At 38.2% G+C, this 23,584-nt stretch overlaps 1 protein-coding gene across 1 annotated transcript in view; it reads right to left on the reverse strand.

Annotated features, from left to right (window-relative positions):
- Nucleotides 1–23,584, reverse strand: part of tktb (transketolase b) — a 101,391-nt gene that overhangs the window by 17,036 nt on the left and 60,771 nt on the right. The window contains exons 10-12 of the mRNA XM_039774416.1: nucleotides 19,505–19,635; nucleotides 17,169–17,252; nucleotides 16,957–17,053 (exon numbers count right to left, since the gene is read on the reverse strand). Coding sequence (XP_039630350.1) covers nucleotides 16,957–17,053; nucleotides 17,169–17,252; nucleotides 19,505–19,635 — 312 coding nt within the window. The remainder of the gene's footprint in view (nucleotides 1–16,956; nucleotides 17,054–17,168; nucleotides 17,253–19,504; nucleotides 19,636–23,584) is intronic.

Consider the following 23,584-nt stretch of genomic DNA (forward strand, 5'->3'; position numbering starts at 1 on the left):
CTCCCACGTAATTTAGTGCCTGCCCATATAAGGCCATCCGTCAGCGGCAATCCAATAGAAACACTGCCGCCAAATACTCACGAGTGAAGAACTGTGCTTATGCAGAGGAAGATGAGATGGTCAGGGTGGTGTTTGGCACAAACTCGGTGAAACTGCGAGAGAAACTTAAGTGCCGGGTCTTAGCTAACATCGCCGTGGACATTGCACGAGATGGCAACAGCACAGCTGGAAACCTTGGATGCATGTTCACCGAGCGGCTCACGTGAAATGACGCAGTGCACAGACAAAAAGCAACAGTTCCAAAGAGTGCTGAACAAAAACCGAATTACACAATTGAGAAGGCAGCAAAAAAGGGGGGAGGGTGACTTAGAGGCACGCAGGCAGAGATCATTTTATATACTGGATTATTGTTATTAATGGCCCGGGGATATGAAGCGCTGGTAACAAACTACAGATCCCATAATGCAGCGCTTCAGGTGCCTTGCCAAACACCGCGTTAATAAAGTCTAGCTTATGATGCTGCAAGTTATTGTGAAGCTAGCCCACACGATGCCGAAGAGAAAAGTTGATTCTGAAAATAGCCTTTAAAAACCGATGGGAGGCCGAGTATGTTTACTGACATTGCCGGTAAACCCGGGTGTCTCATTTGTGGAGCTAATGTGGCTGTAATTACAGAATTTAATCTAAGATGGCACTATGAGACAAAACATCAGGATAACCTGAAAGACCTGAATGCAATGCAGACGATACAGAAAGCAGAAGAGTTAAAAGAAGAATCTGACACTTCAGCAAACGTTTTTTACCCGTGCAAAATCAAAGTGATTTCAAGTGAAGCTGCTTTTATGGGAGACACAAATGCACCAGTGCAACTTGCCCCACTTTCCCTGTTGCCAAGTAATGTTGAACCAAGTCGGCACAACGGTGTTCCCAAATACTCACTTTGCTGATAAATGGAGCGCACAGAGTTCGCACAGCGGTTTGGGGACTTTGAAGAACAAAAAAAAAAAGAACTTTTAGTTGTTTCGCAACCCATTTGCCGTCGATGTGGAAACTGCACCTCTGCAGATTCAGATGGAGGTGATAGCCTTCAGTGTGCCATTACACTGCAGCTCAAAGTACGATACAAAGCAAAGACAACTGAATGATCTGATTTGTTATTGCTGAAAAGAACAAATTTACTTCTATATTTCCAGGTTTTGTTATGCAGCATGTTCATATTTGAATTTGTAGAATTTTGACAGGATATATTTTTACGGAGAGCAAAATATTATAAAGTTATTTAAGGTTTGAGTTGATTTATTCCGGAATAATATTCCTGTCTGTTTTTATTCATATTTTTTATGTACAAAAAAAGTTTTAAAAGTTTAGTTTTAGTGTGTTCAATAAATGTTTATCCTGTTCGGCCCGCGACCTAAAGTGCGTTTTGGATTTTGGCCCCCTGTGCAATTGAGTTTGACACCCCTGATTTATTCGACAAATATCTTTGGTTGGAATATAAGGCGAATTTACTCTTTACATTTGTATGGTGGAAAAAAAAATGTATGCAATGATGCCTACGTTTAACTTCCATTCCTACCAAAGATTTCTGTTGACTAAATAAAAATTCCTTCTATTTAAAATTTAAATAGAACTTGAACAGATACGGTAGTTCATAATATCCACGCAGACTTGAACGCAAGAGCGGGAGTCATCCGTTTTAACAAACAGCGTATTGCACTGATACGAAATAGCCTGCCCATTTAATTTAGGAATGGATAAATAAAGATTTTGTACAAATGTTTTTCATTTTTCTTCCTTGATGGATTCTGCCACCCCCAGCAACTGTGGCTCACACCCCAAAGAGTATGTGTACGTAGAATTAAGGCAGTTCTGAAGGTGAAAGGGGGTCAAACACCGCATTAGTATGGTGTTCCTAATAATCCTTTAGGTGAGTGAGTGAGTGTATATATCAGCAACACTCATCACTCACAACAGTGACAAAACAATTACATTGACAATCATGTTACGTTATTTTCAAAATGTTTCTCTTTTTCATTACTTCTTTAACACACTACTTCTCCGTTGCGAAGCGTGTGTATTTTGCTAGTTCTTGAATAAAAGCATTTTTTTTGTTCTACCTTTTGTGAAAGTGTTTCTTGGATATTTGGGCTTCACACATCCTACACTGCCCATCAAAAATTGTCATTATTAATAACACATTAAAACATTCCATTTTAGCAGTGCATTCAGCACTTTTTGCCTCGCATTTCCTGTTCTATACTTGCACAGATCGTTGTAGACACGGAACACACAGGAAATGTGTTTCAAATCACAATATTTCATTTCCTATAATTCCTTACAAATTCATTACCAGATAAACATTTCAACCAAGATTAACTATGCAGCAGGGAAATGCCTTCATCTGACTGAATGGGGTGTGTAGCTGGCTGCGTTCTGCTGAACCACACATTTGCAAAACAGGAGGTTATTAGCACAGTGACAGGAAATTGAGGTCAGTGATAACGAAAAAATGTAAGCTGCAGAAATGATAGTGTTAAAGCTTTATAAGTAGGTAACCGCTTACTATTCCATTTGGAAACGAAGTAGGAAATACAGTATTGTTAGTAATAGCTATTCATTCCAGTAAAATGTAAATGTTCTGCTGTGACACACACTGCTAACAAGCACTCCCCACTTTCAAAAAGTATTGGAAATTTAGACAGTAATTTCTTCTTATCAATACAAGCACACCGCAACCAAGCAAAGCAGCACTGTGAACATACCAGCAGGCATCTCCATGTCTACTTGCTAGCTTGGAGATGAGAGGGTATTGCTAACAGCTGTCCAGCGAACTTCATTGCATTCAGATTTACTGCAGGTGCATTAAGGTGCACTCTTATTACAAATCTCTTCTTGTTTCTGTGCCTTTGCAATTCTTCCCTCCTCCTATATCTTATATATAAAAAGATACAAAACATATAGAAGCAGTTTTGGTCTGAGAAATGTGCTTTATAGAACATGTGGATAGGAGTTGCTAACCTTATTTTAAAACTTGTTTTACTTTTGTTAAGTCATGTTTTTCATAATTTGTAATCAATTTACTAGGCACAGGTGGAGAAGCTGTTTTTAGGATGCCCTGTTTTTTTTCCTTTCTGGAAAGGTGTACTTTTTATTAAAAATATATTTTAGATTATAAAAGGCAGGGTATTTTTTATTATTATTTATTATTATTTTTATTGTAAATAGTTCTATGTTTAATAGATCTACATATAATGTTTAAACATAGCTTCTGGTAAAGATCTTTTTTTAAAAAAAAAAAGTTACATTAAAATCTCTTTGCATCATGTCATGTCTATTTTTTCACACATTATGAAGAGTTTTACCGATTAGTATCAGTACCTACCAATAAAATCCTAATGACACCAAACCCTATTGGCAATTAATACTAGGCAATACCAACACCAAAACCAGCTGTATTGAGAGAACATGTCCCTTAGCTTTAATGTAATTAGCTTAAGAACATCAGAAAGCGACTGATGCCTTGATTAAATGTGAAACTAAAAACTCCTATTCACTTCATTGTCCTGCCACCTGGTAACACTCCGAAACAAGTGTGAATTCAAGTTCCGGAACCAAAACAGTATAGGATTTTTTGATGAAAATAAAATCAATAAAGCACCTACTCAGGGACAGTAAATGAATGAAAGTAATGGGGTGTAGGATCTCTGTTTTTATGTTCCGGCTAGGATGACAAATATGAAGAGATCAATGCAACTTATGAACAAGGTTTATTTATATTAAAAAAACAAAAAAAAAAAAAACACACATCAGTGAAAGTCTACATCAACACTCCCATCCTCTGTGAAAGCAAGTCTTCAGCCATGTTTTGAATCGCAACAAATAACCCAGACATGCTTATTGAAACAGACAAAACACTATTTATAACAGAAAATATGAATATGCAAATTATACAGATACATACAAACTAAAGACAAACAAAATCATGAAAGCTTAATTTAAAAATTCTTGTAGAACAAGGCAAGTAACCTTGCCAGTTCCATCTCTTGGTTTAGACAGAACTTTCCTCTGTTTTTAGGGGGAAGTTTGGAGTTTCACTTTTTCAGTCCAGCAGGGATGCCTTCTGGAGTAAGGAAATTAAGTCAACCTCTGTTGTGGTCAAATGCTGAGAACCAGAGTCCATTTCACACCTTAGAGGTAGATGTCCCCGACTGATGCTTGGTCAGTGTAACTAACTTGAAATGATTAAAACTTTCAGAAATAAGAACTGAAATGAACACAGTAAGATAAAGGTTTAATAAAAAAAAAAAAAAAAAAAAAAAACACACCACACCACTCATTTTGACATAAAATTGTAGGGAAGCTAGGCTTAAGAGATTTGACACACAGGACAAGCAAAGGGAGTAAACGGTATAGTGAGCCCCGTAGGCAAAAAAAAAGTCATGGGTTTGTTCAAGGAATAAAGATTACATGCTTAAGCTGGCAACAGCTTGGTGACCTCAATTGTTCTGTGTGTTAGTGTTGAGTCGCTGCTGCGCTCCACATATACAGTGGTGTGAAAAACTATTTGCCCCCTTCCTGATTTCTTATTCTTTTGCATGTTTGTCACACAAAATGTTTCTGATCATCAAACACATTTAACCATTAGTCAAATATAACACAAGTAAACACAAAATGCAGTTTTTAAAAATGGTTTGTATTATTTGGGGAGAAAAAAAATCCAAACCTACATGGCCCTGTGTGAAAAAGTAATTGCCCCCTAAAGCTAATAACTGGTTGGGCCACCCTTATCGCAAACGCTTGATTGCAGTTATTGCTGCTAACTTCCAATGAGTCTTTTACAGCGCTCTGGAGGAATTTTGGCCCACTCATCTTTGCAGAATTGTTGTAATTCAGCTTTGAGGGTTTTCTAGCATGAACCGCCTTTTTACGGTCATGCCATAGCATCTCAGTTGGATTCAGGTCAGGACTTTGACTAGGCCACTCCAAAGTCTTCATTTTGTTTTTCTTCAGCCATTCAGAGGTGGATTTGCTGGTGTGTTTTGGGTCATTGTCCTGTTGCAGCACCCAAGATCGCTTCAGCTTCAGTTGACGAACAGATGGCCGGACATTCTCCTTCAGGATTTTTTGGTAGACAGATGGAACCATGAATTCTACTATCACAGCAAGCCTTCCAGGTCCTGAAGCAGCAAAACAACCCCAGACCATCACACTACCACCACCATATTTTACTGTTGGTATGATGTGCTTTTTCTGAAATGCTGTGTTCCTTTTACGCCAGATGTAACGGGACATTTACCTTCCAAAAAGTTCAACTTTTGTCTCATCAGTCCACAAGGTATTTTCCCAAAAGTCTTGGCAATCATTGAGATGTTTCTTAGCAAAATTGAGACGAGCCCTAATGTTCTTTTTGCTTAACAGTGGTTTGTGTCTTGGAAATCTGCCATGCAGGCCGTTTTTGCCCAGTCTCTTTCTTATAGTGGAGTCGTGAACACTGACCTTAATTGAGGCAAGTGAGGCCTGCAGTTCTTTAGACGTCGTCCTGGGGTCTTTTGTGACCTCTCAGATGAGTCGTCTCTGCTCTTGGGGTAATTTTGGTCGGCCGGCCACTCCTGGGAAGGTTCACCACTGTTCCATGTTTTTGCCATTTGTGGATAATGGCTCTCACTGTGGTTCGCTGGAGTCCCAAAGCTTTACAAATGGCTTTATAACCTTTACCAGACTAATAGATCTCAATTACTTCTGTTCTCATTTGTTCCTGAATTTCTTTGGATCTTGGCATGTCTAGCTTTTGAGGTGCTTTTGGTCTACTTCTGTGTCAGGCAGCTCCTATTTAAATGATTTCTTGATTGAAACAGGTGTGGCAGTAATCAGGCCTGGGGGTGGCTACGGAAATTGAACTCCGGTGTGATACACCACAGTTAGGTTATTTAACAAGGGGGCAATTACTTTTTCACACAGGGCCATGTAGGTTTGGATTTTTCTCCCTAAAAAATAAAAACCATTTAAAAAACTACATTTTGTGTTTACTTGTGTTATACTTGACTAATGGTTAAATGTGTTTGATGATCAGAAACATTGTGATTGTGTGTGTGTGAGATATATATATATATTTTTTTTTTTTAAGTGCAAAATTCTTTTTTTTTTTCTCTTTTAAAGACTATATTGGTAACAGATATCTCTATCTTTTAACCCTAAAGCGCCGCTGCATTGGGGCTTGTTTTGCTTTGGACGTGCTCTGTCTCTGGGTATGTCAGAGGACTGGGACTATGTGAAGTGGGTTTTAGCCTCACTTGGGGAGGCAAAAGAGGGGGTGGGGGGAGAAAGAGAGCAGGCTTGATCTATACCTAATCTATCCTCAAATCTTTATAATTATAACTACCAACATAAAAATAAGCTGCATGGCAACAACTCTAGGGGAAATAGGAAATTAAGACCTAAACTGTCTCACTTCCAGTTAAGACTATAAAATGACATCAAAAACTCAGAATCAGTGTCTCCATGATGGGACAGTTAACTTCGTAAGCTGGAATGTTAAAGGCCTGAATCACGAATTAAAGAGAAAGAAAGTACTCTCTCACCTAACAGGTCTAAATGCTAAAATAGTATTTTTACAGGAAACCCACTTACTAAGCAAGGATCAGTTCCGGCTGCAAAAAGACTGGACTGGCCAAATGTTCCATTCTAGTTTTACAAAGAAAACTAGAGGGTGGGAATTCTCATACATAGAACAGTACCATTTGTAGCATCAGATGTAGTATTGGATCCTGAAGGGAGATATGTAATGGTCATGGGAGACTTATCTAACTGTAAAATGATTTTGATAAATGTTTATGCACCTAATGTTGATGATAAGGAATTTATACAAAATTTATTTGCATCCATTCCCAATCTGAACACTCATAAAGTTATAATGGCTGGGGACTTTAATTGTGTTTAAATCCACTTTTAGATAGGACTTCCTCCACAGGGGGAACAGTATCTAACACTGCAAAGATAATTACAAAGTTTATAACTGATCACAACTTATCAGATCCCTGGAGGTTTTTAAACCCAAATTCAAGAACATATTCTTTCTACTCACCAGTACATCATTGCTACTCAAGGATTGATTACTTCTTTATAGACAATAACTTCTTGCCTAAGATTAAATCTTGCAAATACGATGCTATTGTTATTTCTGACCATGCACCTATGATCTTGGAGCTAAAATTACTAAGCCCCATACACTCACCACGCAGATGGCGCCTCAACCCGCTTCTATTAGCTGACGAGAATTGTAGAGACAAATACATCCCCCCCGAGATCTCTGCAGGAATTCTCTGGGGAAACTCTTAAGGCCTTCTTAAGAGGACAGATTATCTCATATCTTTCCCACAGAAATAAATCCGAAGCCAAGAAAGTAGCAGAGATAAAAAGCGAAATTACTAAAATAGATGAAGAACATGCCAGACTACCAAGCGAGACTCTACATAGGAGGCAGGCTCTACATTCAGAATTAAACCTCTTGACAACTAAAGAAACTGAACAACTAATTTACAAATCCAGACATCATTACTATGAACATGGAGAGAAAGCTAATAAGCTTTTAGCTCAACAAATTCACAAGCAAGAAGTGCAATGCAATCTCGTAATTACTAACACGAATGGAGATAAAATCATCGAACACAAAAATATAATGCACACTTTCAGAGACTACTATAAATCCCTATATACTACTGAGTTTAAAGAAGACAATACACAATCTAATGCATTTCTGGATACATTACAGATACCACAAATAGACGCTATTAGTGTGGAGGAACTTGATAAACCTCTGCATTATCAGAATTACTAGATGCTATAAAGTCACTCCAAGGTGGAAAAGCAGCAGGCCCTGATGGCTACCCTGCAGAGTTTTACAAGAAATTCTCCGCTCAGCTAGCTCCCCTCCTATTAGCAACATTTACAGAAGCCAGAGATAACCAATCTCTCCCGCAAACCTTTTGCCAAGCACTAATCACTGTCTTTCCAAAACAAAATAAGGACTTATTACAATGTGCATCATACAGACCAATTTCACTTCTGAATAATGACGTTAAAATACTCTCTAAAATCATAGCTAGAAGGATGGAGAAAGTGCTCCCTCAGTAATATCACAAGACCAAACTGGATTTATTAGGGGCCGACACTTATCTTCAAATCGCCTGTTTAATGTAATATACTCACCAACTAAATCAAACACCCCAGAAATATTATTATCATTGGATGCAGAAAAAGCATTCGACATGATTGAATGGAAATACCTTTTTACTACATTGGAGAAGTTTGGGTTTGGCCCGAACATTTGTGCATGGATTAAATTACTATATACTAACCCAGAAGCTTCAGTTTGCATCAACAACATTTACTCAGACTACTTTAAACTAGAACGTGGCACTAGACAAGGATGCCCTTGTCACCACTGCTGTTTGCATTGCCATTGAACCACTGGCAATACATTGTCGAAATACTGATCAGATAAAGGGGATTATCAGAGAAGGACTGGAACAGAAAATCTCCTTATATGCAGATGACATGGTACTGTATATATCGGACCCAGAAAATTCTGTGCCTGCAGTCTTAGCAGCACTCTCAGAATTTCAAAAGTCTGAATAAAAGTGTACTCTTTCCAGTGAATTCTCAAGCATATAATATTAGACTAGACACCCTACCTTTTAATCATTGCAGAACAGTCTGCATGGAAAAAATTAAACAAGACTTGCATAGATGGTCAACCCTTCATCTCACACTAGCTGGAAGAATTAACACTGTTAAGATGAATATTCTTCCTAAGCTCCTTTTTTATTTCAAAACATCCCAATATACATTAATAAATCATTCTTTAAGCAATTAGATTCAACAATAACCTCATTTATTTGGAATTCAAAACATCCACGCATCAAAAGAGCGCGCCTACAAAGACAAAAGGCAGAAGGTGGCATGACTCTACCCAACTTCCAGTTTTATTACTGGGCAGCAAATATACAGGCGATAAGAACCTGGACACAAATAGAACATACACAGGCTTGGACCGCGATAGAAGTAAAAGCTTGCAGTACTTTGTATTCCTTGCTCTGTGCTCCAATAAACACACGTTATCGGCAATACACTAATAACCCAATTGTGCTCCACTCACTTAGAATCTGGAACCAATGTAGAAAGCATTTTAAGACGGAGAAGCTTCTATCTGTGGCACCTCTGCAAAGAACCACCTCTTTCAACCTTCACAAACATATGCAGTTTTAATATCTGGAAAAATTTGGAATTAACTTGCTTAGAGATCTTTATATAGACAACGTCTTTGCATCCTATGAACAATTACATTCCAAATTTAACATTCCAGCTACACATTTCTTTCACTATCTTCAAATCAGGAACTTTGTTAAACAGAACCTTCCAGATTTTCCTCATCTTGCACCCTCAACCATGCTGGAAAAATTATTGCTCAATTTCAAGGAGTTAGACTCCATCTCTACAATATATAAAATCCTTTTACAATCCCTCCCTTTCAAAGATCCAAGAGTACACTGGGAAAAAGATCTCTCAATTAATATAATCAGAAAAGGAGTGGAAAGTAGCAATGCAGAGAATTCACTCAAGCTCCATATGCGCAAAGCATACAATTATACAACTCAAAATTATATATCGAGCACATCTGTCTCGACTAAAACTCTCCAAAATGTTTCCAGGACATGATCCAACCTGCGAGCGTTGCAACCAAGTCCCAGCCTCAACAGGTCACATGTTCTGGGCCTGCACCAAATTAACATTATTCTGGACAAAAATTTTTAATTACCTGTCAGACAGCCTTGGACTCACAATCCCTCCTAACCCATTAACAGCTGTGTTTGGGGTTCTTCCAGAGGGGTTTAAAGTGGAGAAAGACAAACAAATCGTAATTGCATTCACTACACTGTTGGCACGCAGACTCATTCTGATAAACTGGAAAAATCCAAACTCTCCTCTTTTAAGTCAGTGGGAAACCGATGTGTTATTTGAAATTGGAAAAAATCAAATGCTCAGTTAGAGGATCTGTACAGACCTTTTTCAAAACATGGCAGGATCTAATCAGTAATATTTTAAAATAAGTTCATAAAGCACAGAGATTTTTTTTTAAATTAGGTATGTTTACAACTCTTAAATTTAACGTTATTTGGCTTGCTCTCTCTCTCAGGGGTGGGGATCGATCTGTTCTTAACTCAATTTTTCTTTTTGTAAAATCTTGATTGCTTTGTATGGATTGTAATAAAATTAAAAAAAAAAAAAATACTGAGGCAGGAGTGTAGATCAGAAGAACCATCATGAAGGGGCAAGACATTCAAAAAGCATCCAATACCAAAAGACCTCAATAATTGGACAGATATTGATGAAAAGTGATCAGGAGAATAATGAAGAGGGAATTTTAAGAAATGTAGCTCAGGATGAAGAAACAGAAAGGGAAAAAAAATGAAAAAAAACACAAAACAAAAAGAGGAAAAGTAGAGACAGAGTATAGGAAAGATGTAAAGGGGAGTTGGGGTTGAAGAATCCTCCTGCCTCTGCTAAACAAAGTGGACTGAGTTTAATCAGTCTGCTCAGAACAGTCAACAGTTGTACCTTGCTGTGCCTTTGGACCAATGAAGCCATGGTTTGAGTTCAAGCAGGAAACCAAAGGCTGTCCAGAGTCTCCTAACTTTGAAATGACAGTATGTAGTATTTACAGGGTGCTCAAAGAACGAACCAATGATGAACATTAAAATTATAGGGAAAAACCATCCCCATGATAGATACAGGAGCCACAAAAGATTCAATAATTAAGGAGGTCAACTGAAGGTTTCATTGTTGCACCTTTTGTACTCCTAAACCTTTTGAGATGTGCATAGATTTGACCATGGAGAGGGGTTTGGGGAGAGATTACAAGAGATTAATTATTGCAGTTACTAGTCTCCCCATGTCAGCAGCAGTGCATTATTTTTTGGGCAAACAGAAATGTGCAAAGAACAAAAAGGAATTACTACACACACATACCAACACCAAAAGGACCATTTAAATATATGTTTATGGATTAGGTTGATAAACCTAAACGATAAACGATGAAAGGAATAAGGCCCCTAGTAGTAACTGACATATTCATTTGGACAAAAGTCACTTCTCTGGTTTAAAAAAACAATTGTCCCTGCTCCTTGATCTGGTGATTTGGTATTCTAAAAAATATATGTTCAGATAAGGGTTCAACATTTATTCAGAAAGCAGTGAAACAAGTGATGAAAGTTAGGAATTAAGCAGAAATTTCATTACATCATTCATAGTCACAAGTAATATAAGAGTTAACAGAACACTAAGCTAAAAACCTAATAAAAAGTTGCACTGCAGCAAAAATAAACTGGATCAATGCAGTGATGCTCGCTTTAATGAGCTACCTACCACATGGAAACTAACGGAATAACTCGTCTAACACTGCATAAAATACTTACTGGCTAAATCATGGCTATGCCGTTTGGATGGGACCTCAAAAGGACTCTTCAAAACAATTGTAATTAGAATTAAAAAAAAAAACTAACAATTAACTGCTATCCATAAAGCCATTTACCTGCAGGGAAATCTGAAAATACTATTAAGCCCGGAGACAAAGTCTACCCAAGGATGTTCCACAGAAATTGGAAGGAACCAAGACCTGAAGGTCCCTACACTGTTGTACAATCGACCTAGAGGACAATCTAGGTGGAAGGGGCCACAAACTTGGTAGCATCTGAGCCACTGTGCCAGCGTCCTGGAACCACAGCACGTGGGTCTGAAGAAGCAGCCTCTCAAGGGATGGATGCTTTACTGGCACATGGGACCCCAGATCCTGTGGATCCTTTGCTTTGACAATGAAAAAAAATTAAGAAACTTCAGAATAAAGTAACAGAATGCTTGAAGGGTTTGTTTGACATGTTTGGGAATGGTTTGAATAACATTGGATATTGCCCAGGGCATGTATTATAATAGGTCATGAACTTTTCTGCTTTTGCCTTCTGGATTGCTGCCTACTACTTTTATTTCAGAACTCATTGCCAAAATTGCCATCCACAAAAGGACTTTACAAAAATTATTCACTCAAATCATGGAAGCAAATTGCAATCTGATTCTTTCCACTGACAATCAAAACCCATCGGAATTTACCAAACCAGCTGCAATTACAAGTGCATCTCAATAAATTAGAATATCATTGAAAAATTTCAGTAATTCAAGTCAAAAAGTGAAACATTAGATTAATTACACACAAAGTGATATATTTAAAGCGTTTATTTTTTTTTCATTTTGCCGATTATGGTTTACAGGTAATGAAAGCTCAAAATTCAGTATCAATTCAGTATGCCAACGTAAAAACCAAATCCCAAATATCAATAGCATAGTTGGTTTAGAGGTAACAACGACTGCCTCTAAATCAAGAGGTTGTGGGTTCGATCTCACATCTTCTCCGCATTTACTGCTTTGAGTAGTGAGTTGTCATTACTATTATACAATAAAAGCATACATTTGATTTGAATCCAACACCTGTTGTAAATTTTTGCTTCTTGTAAAAGTTTTTTTTTTTTTTTAAAATTCAGTTCTTAGTCACGTTCACGTGGCAAAATGAACTTGCCTCTCCCTCTCAGAGTTGATGACGTTTATCTCCATTCTTTTCACAAGAGCAGCAATGACCACAGTTGGTGCTGTGGTTGATGCCTGTTCAGAACTATTTGTTGTACTGCCAATCAAAGATATGATGCCCTGTGACTGCTATCAGACTATCATGCGGCATTTGCACTTTGAGAATAAAGACACATGTGAAAATCTACAGATTTGCTGCAATCTCGGAAACATTTTGTCAAGAACAGTGTTCCGAGTTACACCCCAGGGCAACATATTACTGTTGGGGAGCAACTGTTTCCAGGCAAAGGTCCATTGCCCTTTCTTGAAATGCATCTCAACCAAGGACAACAAATTTGCAGTAAAGTTTTGGATTGCAGCAGATTGGGAGACAAAACATGTGCAATGCCAATCCTTAAAATACTTAAGAGTCGTTTCTGGAAAAAGGCAGAACTGTTAACACATCACTTCATGTAGATTCGCTAGCTAATAGACTGCCGCACTGCAACAACTCTGCTGGCACTATAAATGCAAATTTCCATGCACTTGGAAGGGTTTGAAGGCTGCTCCTTGATCTAATGTATTTGGATCACAACCCATGAAGCGGAAACTACACATTGTTCCATCCCTCAATAGACTGGTGAAAGGTTTGTCTGTTTCAAGGACTGGCATGAAAATTAATCTTGTGTAAATAATTTTACATGTACATAGTTATAAATTTGTTGCATTGGAGTGATCATACACACACACACACACACACACCACGTCACAGCCAGGAAGCCCTTATAATGGAAGGTCTGAGGAAGGGAGCCTATCCAGAACATTACCTCCCCCAGATGGCTAGAGGGCAACAGTGCCATGGGTTTGGAGCATGAAAGCTCAACCCTGCTAGGGCCCGTGGCCTCTGCCAGGGGGTGCCCATGGCACTGCTGCCCTCTATCACTCTGGGGGAGGTAATGTTCTGGATACAATAAAAATACAGCCCAATTTAAAAAAAAAGCTGAAGAACCATCAACTTGCACTGAAAAAAGGAGAAACATCTGACTTCATTGAAACAAGTTCATTCAAAGGAAAACAAAGCCCTCATCAAGAAATATTTAATAAAAATACATGCTGCAATTGGTGGTACCCCTGCATTTAACACTTTGTACAACCTCCCTTTGCCAATAACACAGCATGGAATCTTCTGCTGTTAACTTTTAAGGCTGTAGAATAGAGGATGGCATTTCAGACCCTTTACATAATCTCTCCAGATCACCCAGGGTCCTAGGCTCTCCTGTGTACTCTCCTCTTCAGCTCATTCCGCAGGTTTTCAATAGGGATCAGGTCATGGGACTGACATGGCCATGGCAGAATTTTGATTTTGTGGTCAGTTAAGCACTGCAATGTTGATTTGGACGGGTTTCAAATCATTATCCTGCTGGAAGATCCAAGGACCGTCCCTTTTTAGTTTAGTGGCAGAGGAAGCCAGGTTTTGATTTAAAATCTCCTAATATTTCATGGAATCAATGATACCATGTACCCTTAACTATGTTTCCTGGGGCCTTTGGAGGAAAAACAACCCACATCACCACAAAACCTCCACCATATTTCACAGTTGGGACAAGGTTCTTTTCATTATAGCTATCCTTTTTACTCCTTTTTTCAGTGCCAGATGACGGTTCTTAACAGTGATTTTTTTCTAACCTTACAAATTTTTACAAGGGGTGCCAGTAATAGTGGAGGGCACTATGTGTGTGTACAAAAGTTCATAGATAGAGTTAAATTTTTTACCAAAATGTTACTCAGTATAATTTTTTTTTTTTTAAAAAAAAACACAACAACAACTGCCACAGAAGATAATGTGGAACACAAAACACTTAACTCTGCAAAAAAGTGGTTCCAAAACAGACAGAGTGTTGCAAAATTTCCAGTCTCTGGAATTCACTGGTAGTCTTGCCAAGCACGTAGGCACAACATCAGACACATAGAATTTTGATTCAGTGCTCCACCTAGCATGCACATGAGTAGTTGTATGTGGGACGTTATACTGTTTGAATTTTATAGTGCGTCTCAAAGTTCTGAAATTAACAAAACAATCGAGAAACTGTCAGTTAATGCCACTGATCCTGGACAAAGCGGATTGTGGAACAAAAGAAAAATGACTAAAATAAAAGTGGCAGAAGTATTTAAGAATCATGCCTTCATCTAATGACTTTTTCCATTCTGTATTTCCCTACTTGTAACTTTTTATATAAAAAAAAAAAAAAAACCACACACCACACATCTAACGTTTTCATACCTGTATTGCTATAAAAAAAAAAGTTACATCTACTATCACATTTTCAAATATTTTTTGCAGGTTTTTTTTTTTTATATAAATACAGTTCTTGTTAAGCTTGGGTCACAGAGCTGCATGAGAGACAGGAAGATGAGCCCATGTTTTCAAGGAAAATACAGGTACTACAGGTATTAGTACAGAGAAGGCAGGTGCAGCCTCAAGACATCATTCAGAAAAAAAGCTGTTGGGAACTGCAACACAGTAGATCGCCGTTTAGTTTTCACTTTCAGATTAGAAGGACACCAGTCTGCTTGGAATCACCACTGTGGCAGACACGGTCTGGAGAAAACAGATCAGGAGAGTGTGAGGAACAGCAGTTCAAAACTCTGGTGTTAAACGTTAACACACTGTGCAACAAGCACAATACGCAGTAACCCTCCTGTGATCCTGCAGGGGACAACCAATTACTTTGCCCTTGGGTTTACGGTTTATGAGATGCAGCAGAGCAGCTAATGGAGCTGTCTTTGCACCACTGCTGTTAGACAGGGTGAACAGCTGGTGGCCCAGTACGCATCCATCCATCCATACATGCAATTCATAGCCAAATTTCTGTTAATGCCGTTTTTAATGGATAGCCACATCCATTTTAAATCACTTGGCTGCTACAAAGTTTCCGTAAGACAAATAGCCCAACAGTGTCTACAATAAAGTCACTGAACAAAGATTTATTGGAAATAGAAACAATCCAAACTTTAAAGTATTGATAGACATATGGGCTGGGCAGTTTCAGGACATTGGAAACCCTGCAGATTGAGACGCTGGAGTTTTTTTTGGGTTTTTTTTGGTTGTTTTTTTCTGTCCTCCTGGACATTGGATCTTATTTTATTCTTTGTTATAGTATTGCCTTATTTTTATTTTATTTATTTTTCTTCATCTTGTAAAGCACTTTGAGCTATACCATTTGTATTAAAATGTGCAATAAATACATTTTGCTGTTGATGATAGACTTGTTGATGATCCAGTGGACTTTACCAGAGATCTCAGCACATTGTAACCTATGTGTCGCCCATAAATATGTAGATAGACCAAAGTGTACAAATAGTCCTACTGCCAGTATTGCTGAAATGAAAACAAATATCTTTTGGGTGTCTGAAAATGTACCCATACAGCAGAAGATCAGAAAGCAGAGTAATTGATCTGAAATTGATAAAGTTCATCCAGAGAGTATTTTAATCTAGCAACAGTAGCTACAGTAAGGTAACATAGTATAGAGGATGATCTGTAATAGCCAAATTAGAGTTTACCATGATAGATTTACAAAAATGGTCATCCAAGCAGATTCCAGATTTACAGCCTTTATAACCCTCATTTATCCACTCGGCACTGTACTAGCTAACGTGTTATCTGAAGACTGTCACCACTGGCATTTACTGCACAGGTTCAGCATTTTATAAGAGGCAGTTTCCACCCTGTTCATCAATGCTAAACACCAAAACAGACAGACATTTTCCACCTACCGACACAGATTCTTGCCATCTTGGTTCAAAGGGGGCTTGCGTCAAGAGTTAGGGACAGCAAGGACAGGAATGCATAGTACTAAATTACAATCCAAAGCAAAGGTGAAGGAAGATCCTGTACCAGGCATAAAATATAGAACGAAGGACAAAACTCAAAGAAAAATTGATAACACACTCCGTGTCAGCAAGCAGCGGCAGACAAAACACACCATTACTCACCTACGGCTTTATTACACTTCATTTTAGTGAAGTAATATTAAGTAGGAAAAGTGTCAAGAATGGTGTGTTCAATTTAAGCTATGCTTAGGACAATATATTCACACTTCACATTTAGCTACATACTGCAAGTCATTGGTCTTTTGTAAATAAAAGTTGAAAAATGAAAATAGACCAATTTTGAAGCAACTGAAGAATTGAACAAAACCAGAAATATCCTTCAAAAGACGGGAACATGTGCCACGACATGAGAAGTCAAGAGACTTTCAAGTTCACGATCATAAAAGCTTACTGCACAGTTTAAACTTAAGAAAATACTCATTTAAGATGGTGACAGACTTGAGTTAAGATTACCTTGCTCACAAAGTTGAGCTGCAGCATCAAGAGCTTCATGCAGGGTGACACCTGCACCTATTACTGTAACTTTGTCATTGTTGCTTTCGCGAACCACCTATTTAAAAAATAAAAAAAATGCAACACAGAAAATTAGCAATCATTGATCAATTTTACAAAAGGTATGTTATGCAATTCCAGAAAAATATTTGAAATTATACTTTCTCCTTTACCTTAGCTACTCCCACTTCAAATTTTTCATCTGAAGAATATATAACAGAAGTGTCTGGCCGACTGGTACGGATGAAGCAGATGCCCTATAAACAAAGGCATATAAAAAGTGAACTCAGATATAGCATCAAGTCATGCTTATATTTGTAACAACTTCAAAAAAACAGTATAATATAGAATGATCAAAGCTAAAAAGAAAATGTAAATAGCGGTTAAGAGTTTTTCAACTCAGACTTGAAATAAAAAAAGCTTAATTAAAAAAAAGTTAAAATATGTGAAGGAACATTTAAAAAGAAAGTTTATACACCTTACAGTTCATAAAGAGCATTAAAAAGTATACATTTATAGTAGATGTATCACACAAAAATGCTTTCTTTTAAAAGTGAAATGACTCTACTGGAGTGGAAAAGTGTCTCCTCAAAAGTACCTTATTGAAGCAACATAAGTATATGGCTTCTCAGAACGGTTTCTTACAAAAATAAATTTGCCTTCTCGAGTACCAGTTATACAGACTATTGCAGACAGATCTGCTAATTCAGTTGGTTTTAGAAAATTAGTGCTCTTAATTATCATTATATCGTATTTACTCCTGTACCACGCACCCTCATGCAAGACGCGCACGCTAATTTTTACAAAGAAAATTGGGAAAAATCTTTTGCCCCGTGTACGACACGCATTGTGATTGTATAGGAAGTAAGTGAGGTTGAAGTAAAACACAGACGGAAATAACTAATGGATAATAGTGTCTCGTTTAATTCTTTCTGCACATGACACAGTATATTGTACTAACTGTAAGCAGTACCCCTACTGCAGAACGTTCAGTGTTTGTCACACCATGCTGCGACAGGTGGGAATCACAAATAGCCCTGTGAAATGAGAAAAGAACGAACCGTATAGAGACAATTGGTAAAGGACTGTAACGGCAAGTGGAAAATTGTGCTCACCAGAATATTCCAGTTTAATCATCATCATCTGATTCGCTGCTGGATTCGTCACCGCTACTGACGTCCCATACAGTGTCGTCTTCGCTTATCCATAAGGTGTCTTCTTCGCTTCCATCGATGCTGTTGGATATGCTGCACTTTGTAAAGCTTTTCACAATCAAATCCTCTGGAATAAGCTTCCAAGCAGCGATGATCCAGCCACACATCTGCGCCAATGTTGGGGCTTTCATTTTGCCAGTTGGCATTGTTTCATGTACCGCTGTTGCAGCCCAATCGGTGTACATTCTAGATACATGAGCCTTAAACGGTCGATTAATGCAGACATCTAGAGGTTGGAGGAGCGAAGTCATGCCTCTAGGAATTACCACTTGATCTGTTTACCCATCTTTCAGTTTTTCTTTAACACCTTTAGTTAAATGGCCACGAAAGCTGTCCATGACTAACATGTTTGGCATTTTCAGGAGACTGCCCGGCCGACGTTGCCACACACATTTCAGCCAATCGATTACGAGATCATTGTCAGAGCTCAACTAAAGGGTTGGATGGATAATGATCCCAGGAGGAAACTTCATTTTTCGGCAAGGTCTTCCTTTTAAATAATATTACGTACGGCGGTAGTTTCTTTCCATCTGCAAGAATTGTCAACATCACGGTACACCGCTGCTTCACTCACTCTTGTCTCAGACTGCATTAACAGTAGTGTTTGAGGGGTTCACAAAATAAACTGGTGTTTGATCAGCATTACCGATTTGCCCCATTAAATACATTTTCTGCTGCCTCAACTGAATAACGTACTTTTGGAAAGCTAGTAGCTTTTCTTCATATGCATCTGGTAGAAGCTGCGAAATGCTCGTGTGGCGTCTTATTGATAAGCCATTCCTTCTCATGAAGCACGTTACCCATCCGCGGCTTGCTTTGAACTGAGTGATTGGTATCCATGTTCTTTCGCTATATCACAAGCTTTCACCCGAATCATTTCCGTGGACACTGCATATCCAAGCGGACGCCTGCCTTGAATGTAATCAGTGAGTGCAACTTCAACTTGTGGGAACTGGGCACGTTTTCCGCGAAATGCCCGTCTGTTTATGTTGCAAGACTAACGTTTTTCTTTCTTCTGTCGCCAATCTCGAACACATGACTCTGGAACATCGTATATGCTACCTGCTGCCCGATTTCCTATCTTCTCTGCTTCCAAAATCACTTTTAGTTTCTCTCCCGCCGTGAAGGAGCGTAAACCCTTGCTGCTATCCATGCTGAATGACAACGCCAAACTACCGCATTCCTCGTGTATGACGTGCACCCAATTTTCTAATGCTCATTTTCGGGAAAAAATGTGCGTGTGGTATAGGAGTAAATACGGTACATTGTTTTTTAGTATATATTGCTTTTCTTACTTTAGTGTTGGCAGCCAGCTCCACAGCCTTCTCTGTAGACACACCATCACTGGGATAAAAAACAGTACAGGTGGGAATTGCACGGAACATCGCCAGGTCTTCAAGGGCCATTTGTGAAGGACCATCCTCCCCTATAATTTAAAAAAAAAAAAGTGGGGGAAAAACCCCCGATTACAAATTTCAAATGCAGAACTGCACAAAGTTAACACACTGCATGCCTATCCCCACATGCTGAAAAATCTGGCAATGTGAATAGAAAAGCACAAATACATGACAGTAAAATAATTACAGTATTAAAATTACATGGATCACACCTTGGCAAATTTGTTAAAAAGTGGTGTTGGAGGAAAACCCATGCAATAAACTATGTAAATAAGATTTCCTTGAAAGCTTAAAAGTGAATGAAAGACAGCCGTCTTAAAACAAAAATGAGAACATAACAGAGTAGATGACCACACAACCCATACTTAAAAATTCTACAGTGAACTATGTTACAAGCCAGTCATTATCCCTTTTGGTAAAAGCTTGATCGGACATAATGCAAATATGTAAAACTATTCACCCCATGATCACTCCTTGAGGGCTGAATATTTTTCCACAAAACTCAACTTTCTGAAATGCACACAAAGCAATAGTTTCATACATAAAACGTCTATTGCTATCTGCTGTTGGCGCATGTTCGGCATCTCTGGCAGGGCAGGAACGCCTCGATGGTCAGCAGGAATGCACAGTGGGTCGGCTGCCTGGCTGTCTTCGCAAAGCAGGTGGGCTGCAGTGGCAGTGTGGCACAATATGGTTTGCACCTCTTATCATACGTGGTGGTCCTCCCAGGTGAATGCTGCTGTAGGCGCATCAGCTACACGAGAGTGTTCATCACCAAGATCAGCTGGGAACCGATCAGATGATGCTGGTATCTCACTTTCGTTTTTTTTTTTTTTTAATCTCCATCTCTAGATCACTTGCATTAAACTTGAAATCCGACAAGTCTGAGTCCTATTCAATGAAATTACGTGAAATGTCCATAGAGCATTTTGCTTTGCACATTCGCTTTGGTCTCTCGCCAGATATTGATGCCATTTTAGAGGTTGTTTGCTCATCGCTGCTCACACTCGCGTAGGGAATCGAGGTTAAATCAGCAAAGCTATGTAACTTTTCCTCTAGCAAAGAGTCGAACAGTCAAGTTTTGTCGCAGTTTACAGCCAGTTACTGTCCTCTACCCCTAAATTTTGACAAAAGTGGACATCAGCCCTGAAAGAGTTAAGACCAAAAATCTTCCTTTTGAAAGAAGTGAATAATCTGAAGCCAGGCTAGCTTTAAAGCTCGCCATTTCATGTGTTACACATTTACCAATTCTTTATTCACAACCACCATTTCCTACTTCATCCTTTAAGTCTGTACTCTTTCCTGTACTGCTGCCACTACCAGGGAGTAATTTTGCCATACCCTCACTTATATAAAAAAAAAAAAACTAAAATGTTAGTCCATTTAATTGCTGCTTGATATAATAAGTACATTAAAGTCAGGTAACCTATACACTTTAAGCATATGTTCACAATTTCTGGTCTCAAAACAAATTTCCATGGCTGATTGAGAATTGAAAATTTTTTATTTCTTCTTAAAATTGATTAGATGTTTTTGCAGCTCTAGATCAAGAATGCAATAAATTGCTTCATAGTTTGCAGGTTTTCTCCTTAGAATCAAAACACCTTATAATCACAAATGTACCCAAATACTGAACCGCTATATTTAAAATTAAAGGAGGTCCATATACTGGACAACTTGTATTCTAACTATACAAAACTGGTTTACAATTCCTTGATATTTCATTAAGCATTTCAACTGCCTTTTGATTAATGTCCCCTAAACTATTACACAAAAAAAACAAAAAACCCCCCCCAAGATTAAAAATTGTAAATTCCCCATGATTGTTAACACATACATCTAAAATATAATATTGCTCCAAACATTACTACCTTAGAATTGAAAGCAGTGTCTAAACAAAGCGTATTTTCTGTATATTATCTCAACAGTTTTTAAAAAAAAAAGTCAACGAGGTCTTAAAATCTTATGCGGCATCAATAGGATTGGGTTTATACTTCAGCTGAAGACATTTGGCAGATTTAGAGTGAATATCTTAATTCTATTTATTATCCAGTACAGTTTTCACCTTCCTTAGAGCTTCTCATTACAATATATAAAAAAAACTATTTTAAAAAAAAACAACACAACACACCACACCAGTACCTCAAACCATAATTAATACTCACAGGAAAAAACAGGCAATGCAGTAACAAATTATACAGGATTGATGTGCTCGAAACCACAAGATCCAGCAAACGCAGAAGAGTTTACAAAAATTATGATTGCTATAATTTGGATTAAGATTTCACCTTGCACCTGGTAGGTAGCTCTCTCAAAATGAATGATTCACATTTGTAAAAAACACACACAAAAATGTTTGATACAAATAGTAACATCGTGACAGTTTTCAATATATAGTTGTGGCCAAAAGTTGAGAATGACAACTACTGGCTTTCCACAAACTTTGCTGCTTCACTGTTTCTATATCTTTTTGCCAGATGTTTCTATGGTATACTGAAGTATAATTACAAGCATTTCATAAGTTTCAAAGGCTTTTATTGACAATTACATTAGGTTTATGGAAAGAGTCAGTATTTGCAGTGTTGCCCCTTTTTTCCTCTGCAATACAACCTGGCATGCTGTTAATCAACTTCTGTGCCAAATCCTGAATGATGACAGCCCATTCTTGCATAATCAATGCTTGGAGTTTGTGGGTTTCTGTTTGCCCACCTGCCTCTTGAGGATTTATCATAAGTTCTCAATGGGATTAAGGTCTGGAGAATTTCTTGGCTGTGGACCCAAAATTTTGATATTTTTTTGTTCCCCAAGCCACTTGGAGCACCATACCATAAAGCAAAAGTGCCAACTATCAAGCTGGAAACGGCACTGTTTGTCACCAAACTGTTCATGGACGGTTGGGAGAAGTTATTCTCGGAAGATGGTTTGGTACCATTCTTGATTCATGGCTGTGTTCTTAGGCAAAACTGAGTGAGCCCACTCCCTTGGCTTGAGAAGCAACATCCCCACCCCCCACATGAAAGGTCTCAAAATGCTTTACTGTTGGCATGACACTGGACTGATGCGAACGCTCACCTTTTTTCCTCTGGTCAATCTTTTTTCTAGATGCCCCAAACAATCGGAAAGGAAAATCGGAGAAAATCAGTTTACCCCAGTCCTCAGCAGTGAAATCCCTGTACCTTTTGCAGAATTAGTCTGTCCCTGATGTTTTTCTTGGAAACGTGGCTTTTTGCTGCCCTTCTTGACACCAGGCCATCCTCCAAAAGGTCTATGCCTTACTGTATGTGCAGAGGCACTCACACCTGCCTTAAGAGATAGTCTTGGCACGTGCTGGACTTTCCTGGGTGCCTAGAAGCCATCTTCGCAACAATTGAACCTCCTTATTCTAACTCGATCAGCATGACCGAGTGATCTCCAGCCTTGTCCTCGTCAACACTCATGTGCGTTAACAAAATCACTGAAATGTGACAGGGATGAAATGTAGTAGAAATGTGTTTTTTGGGATCAAGTCCATTTTTATGGCAAAGAGGGACTTTGCAATTAATTGTAATTCATCTGATCACTCTTCATAACATTCTGGAGTATATGCAAATTGCCATCATAAAAACTAAGGCAGCAAACTGAAAATTTGTGTCATTCTCAAAACTTTTGCACAGGGCTGTATGTAATGGCATCTGAAAGTTTAATATATGATATTGTAGAGTGCTCCAAGCAGGTGTATTCTTGTATCATGGGGGCTTCAAGCATTGGTTAGGATTACACTATACAGTCCCTTGATATTTAAAAATTCCATTAAATATTTTCTGTGAAACAATTTACTTATGGATACAGTATGCAACAATTTACTAAAAAAATTTCATTTGTGTTTGTATTAATATGGCATGGTTTTAAATATCCTTATATTGATCATGCTATTAGTATGAATAAAAAGAGTTCTGTAACTTGTTACTCAGTTAGCAGATGAGGAGTTTCAACTGCAAC

This window comes from Polypterus senegalus, chromosome 13 (genome assembly GCF_016835505.1).
Source record: "Polypterus senegalus isolate Bchr_013 chromosome 13, ASM1683550v1, whole genome shotgun sequence".
In the NCBI taxonomy this organism is placed as follows: domain Eukaryota; kingdom Metazoa; phylum Chordata; class Cladistia; order Polypteriformes; family Polypteridae; genus Polypterus; species Polypterus senegalus.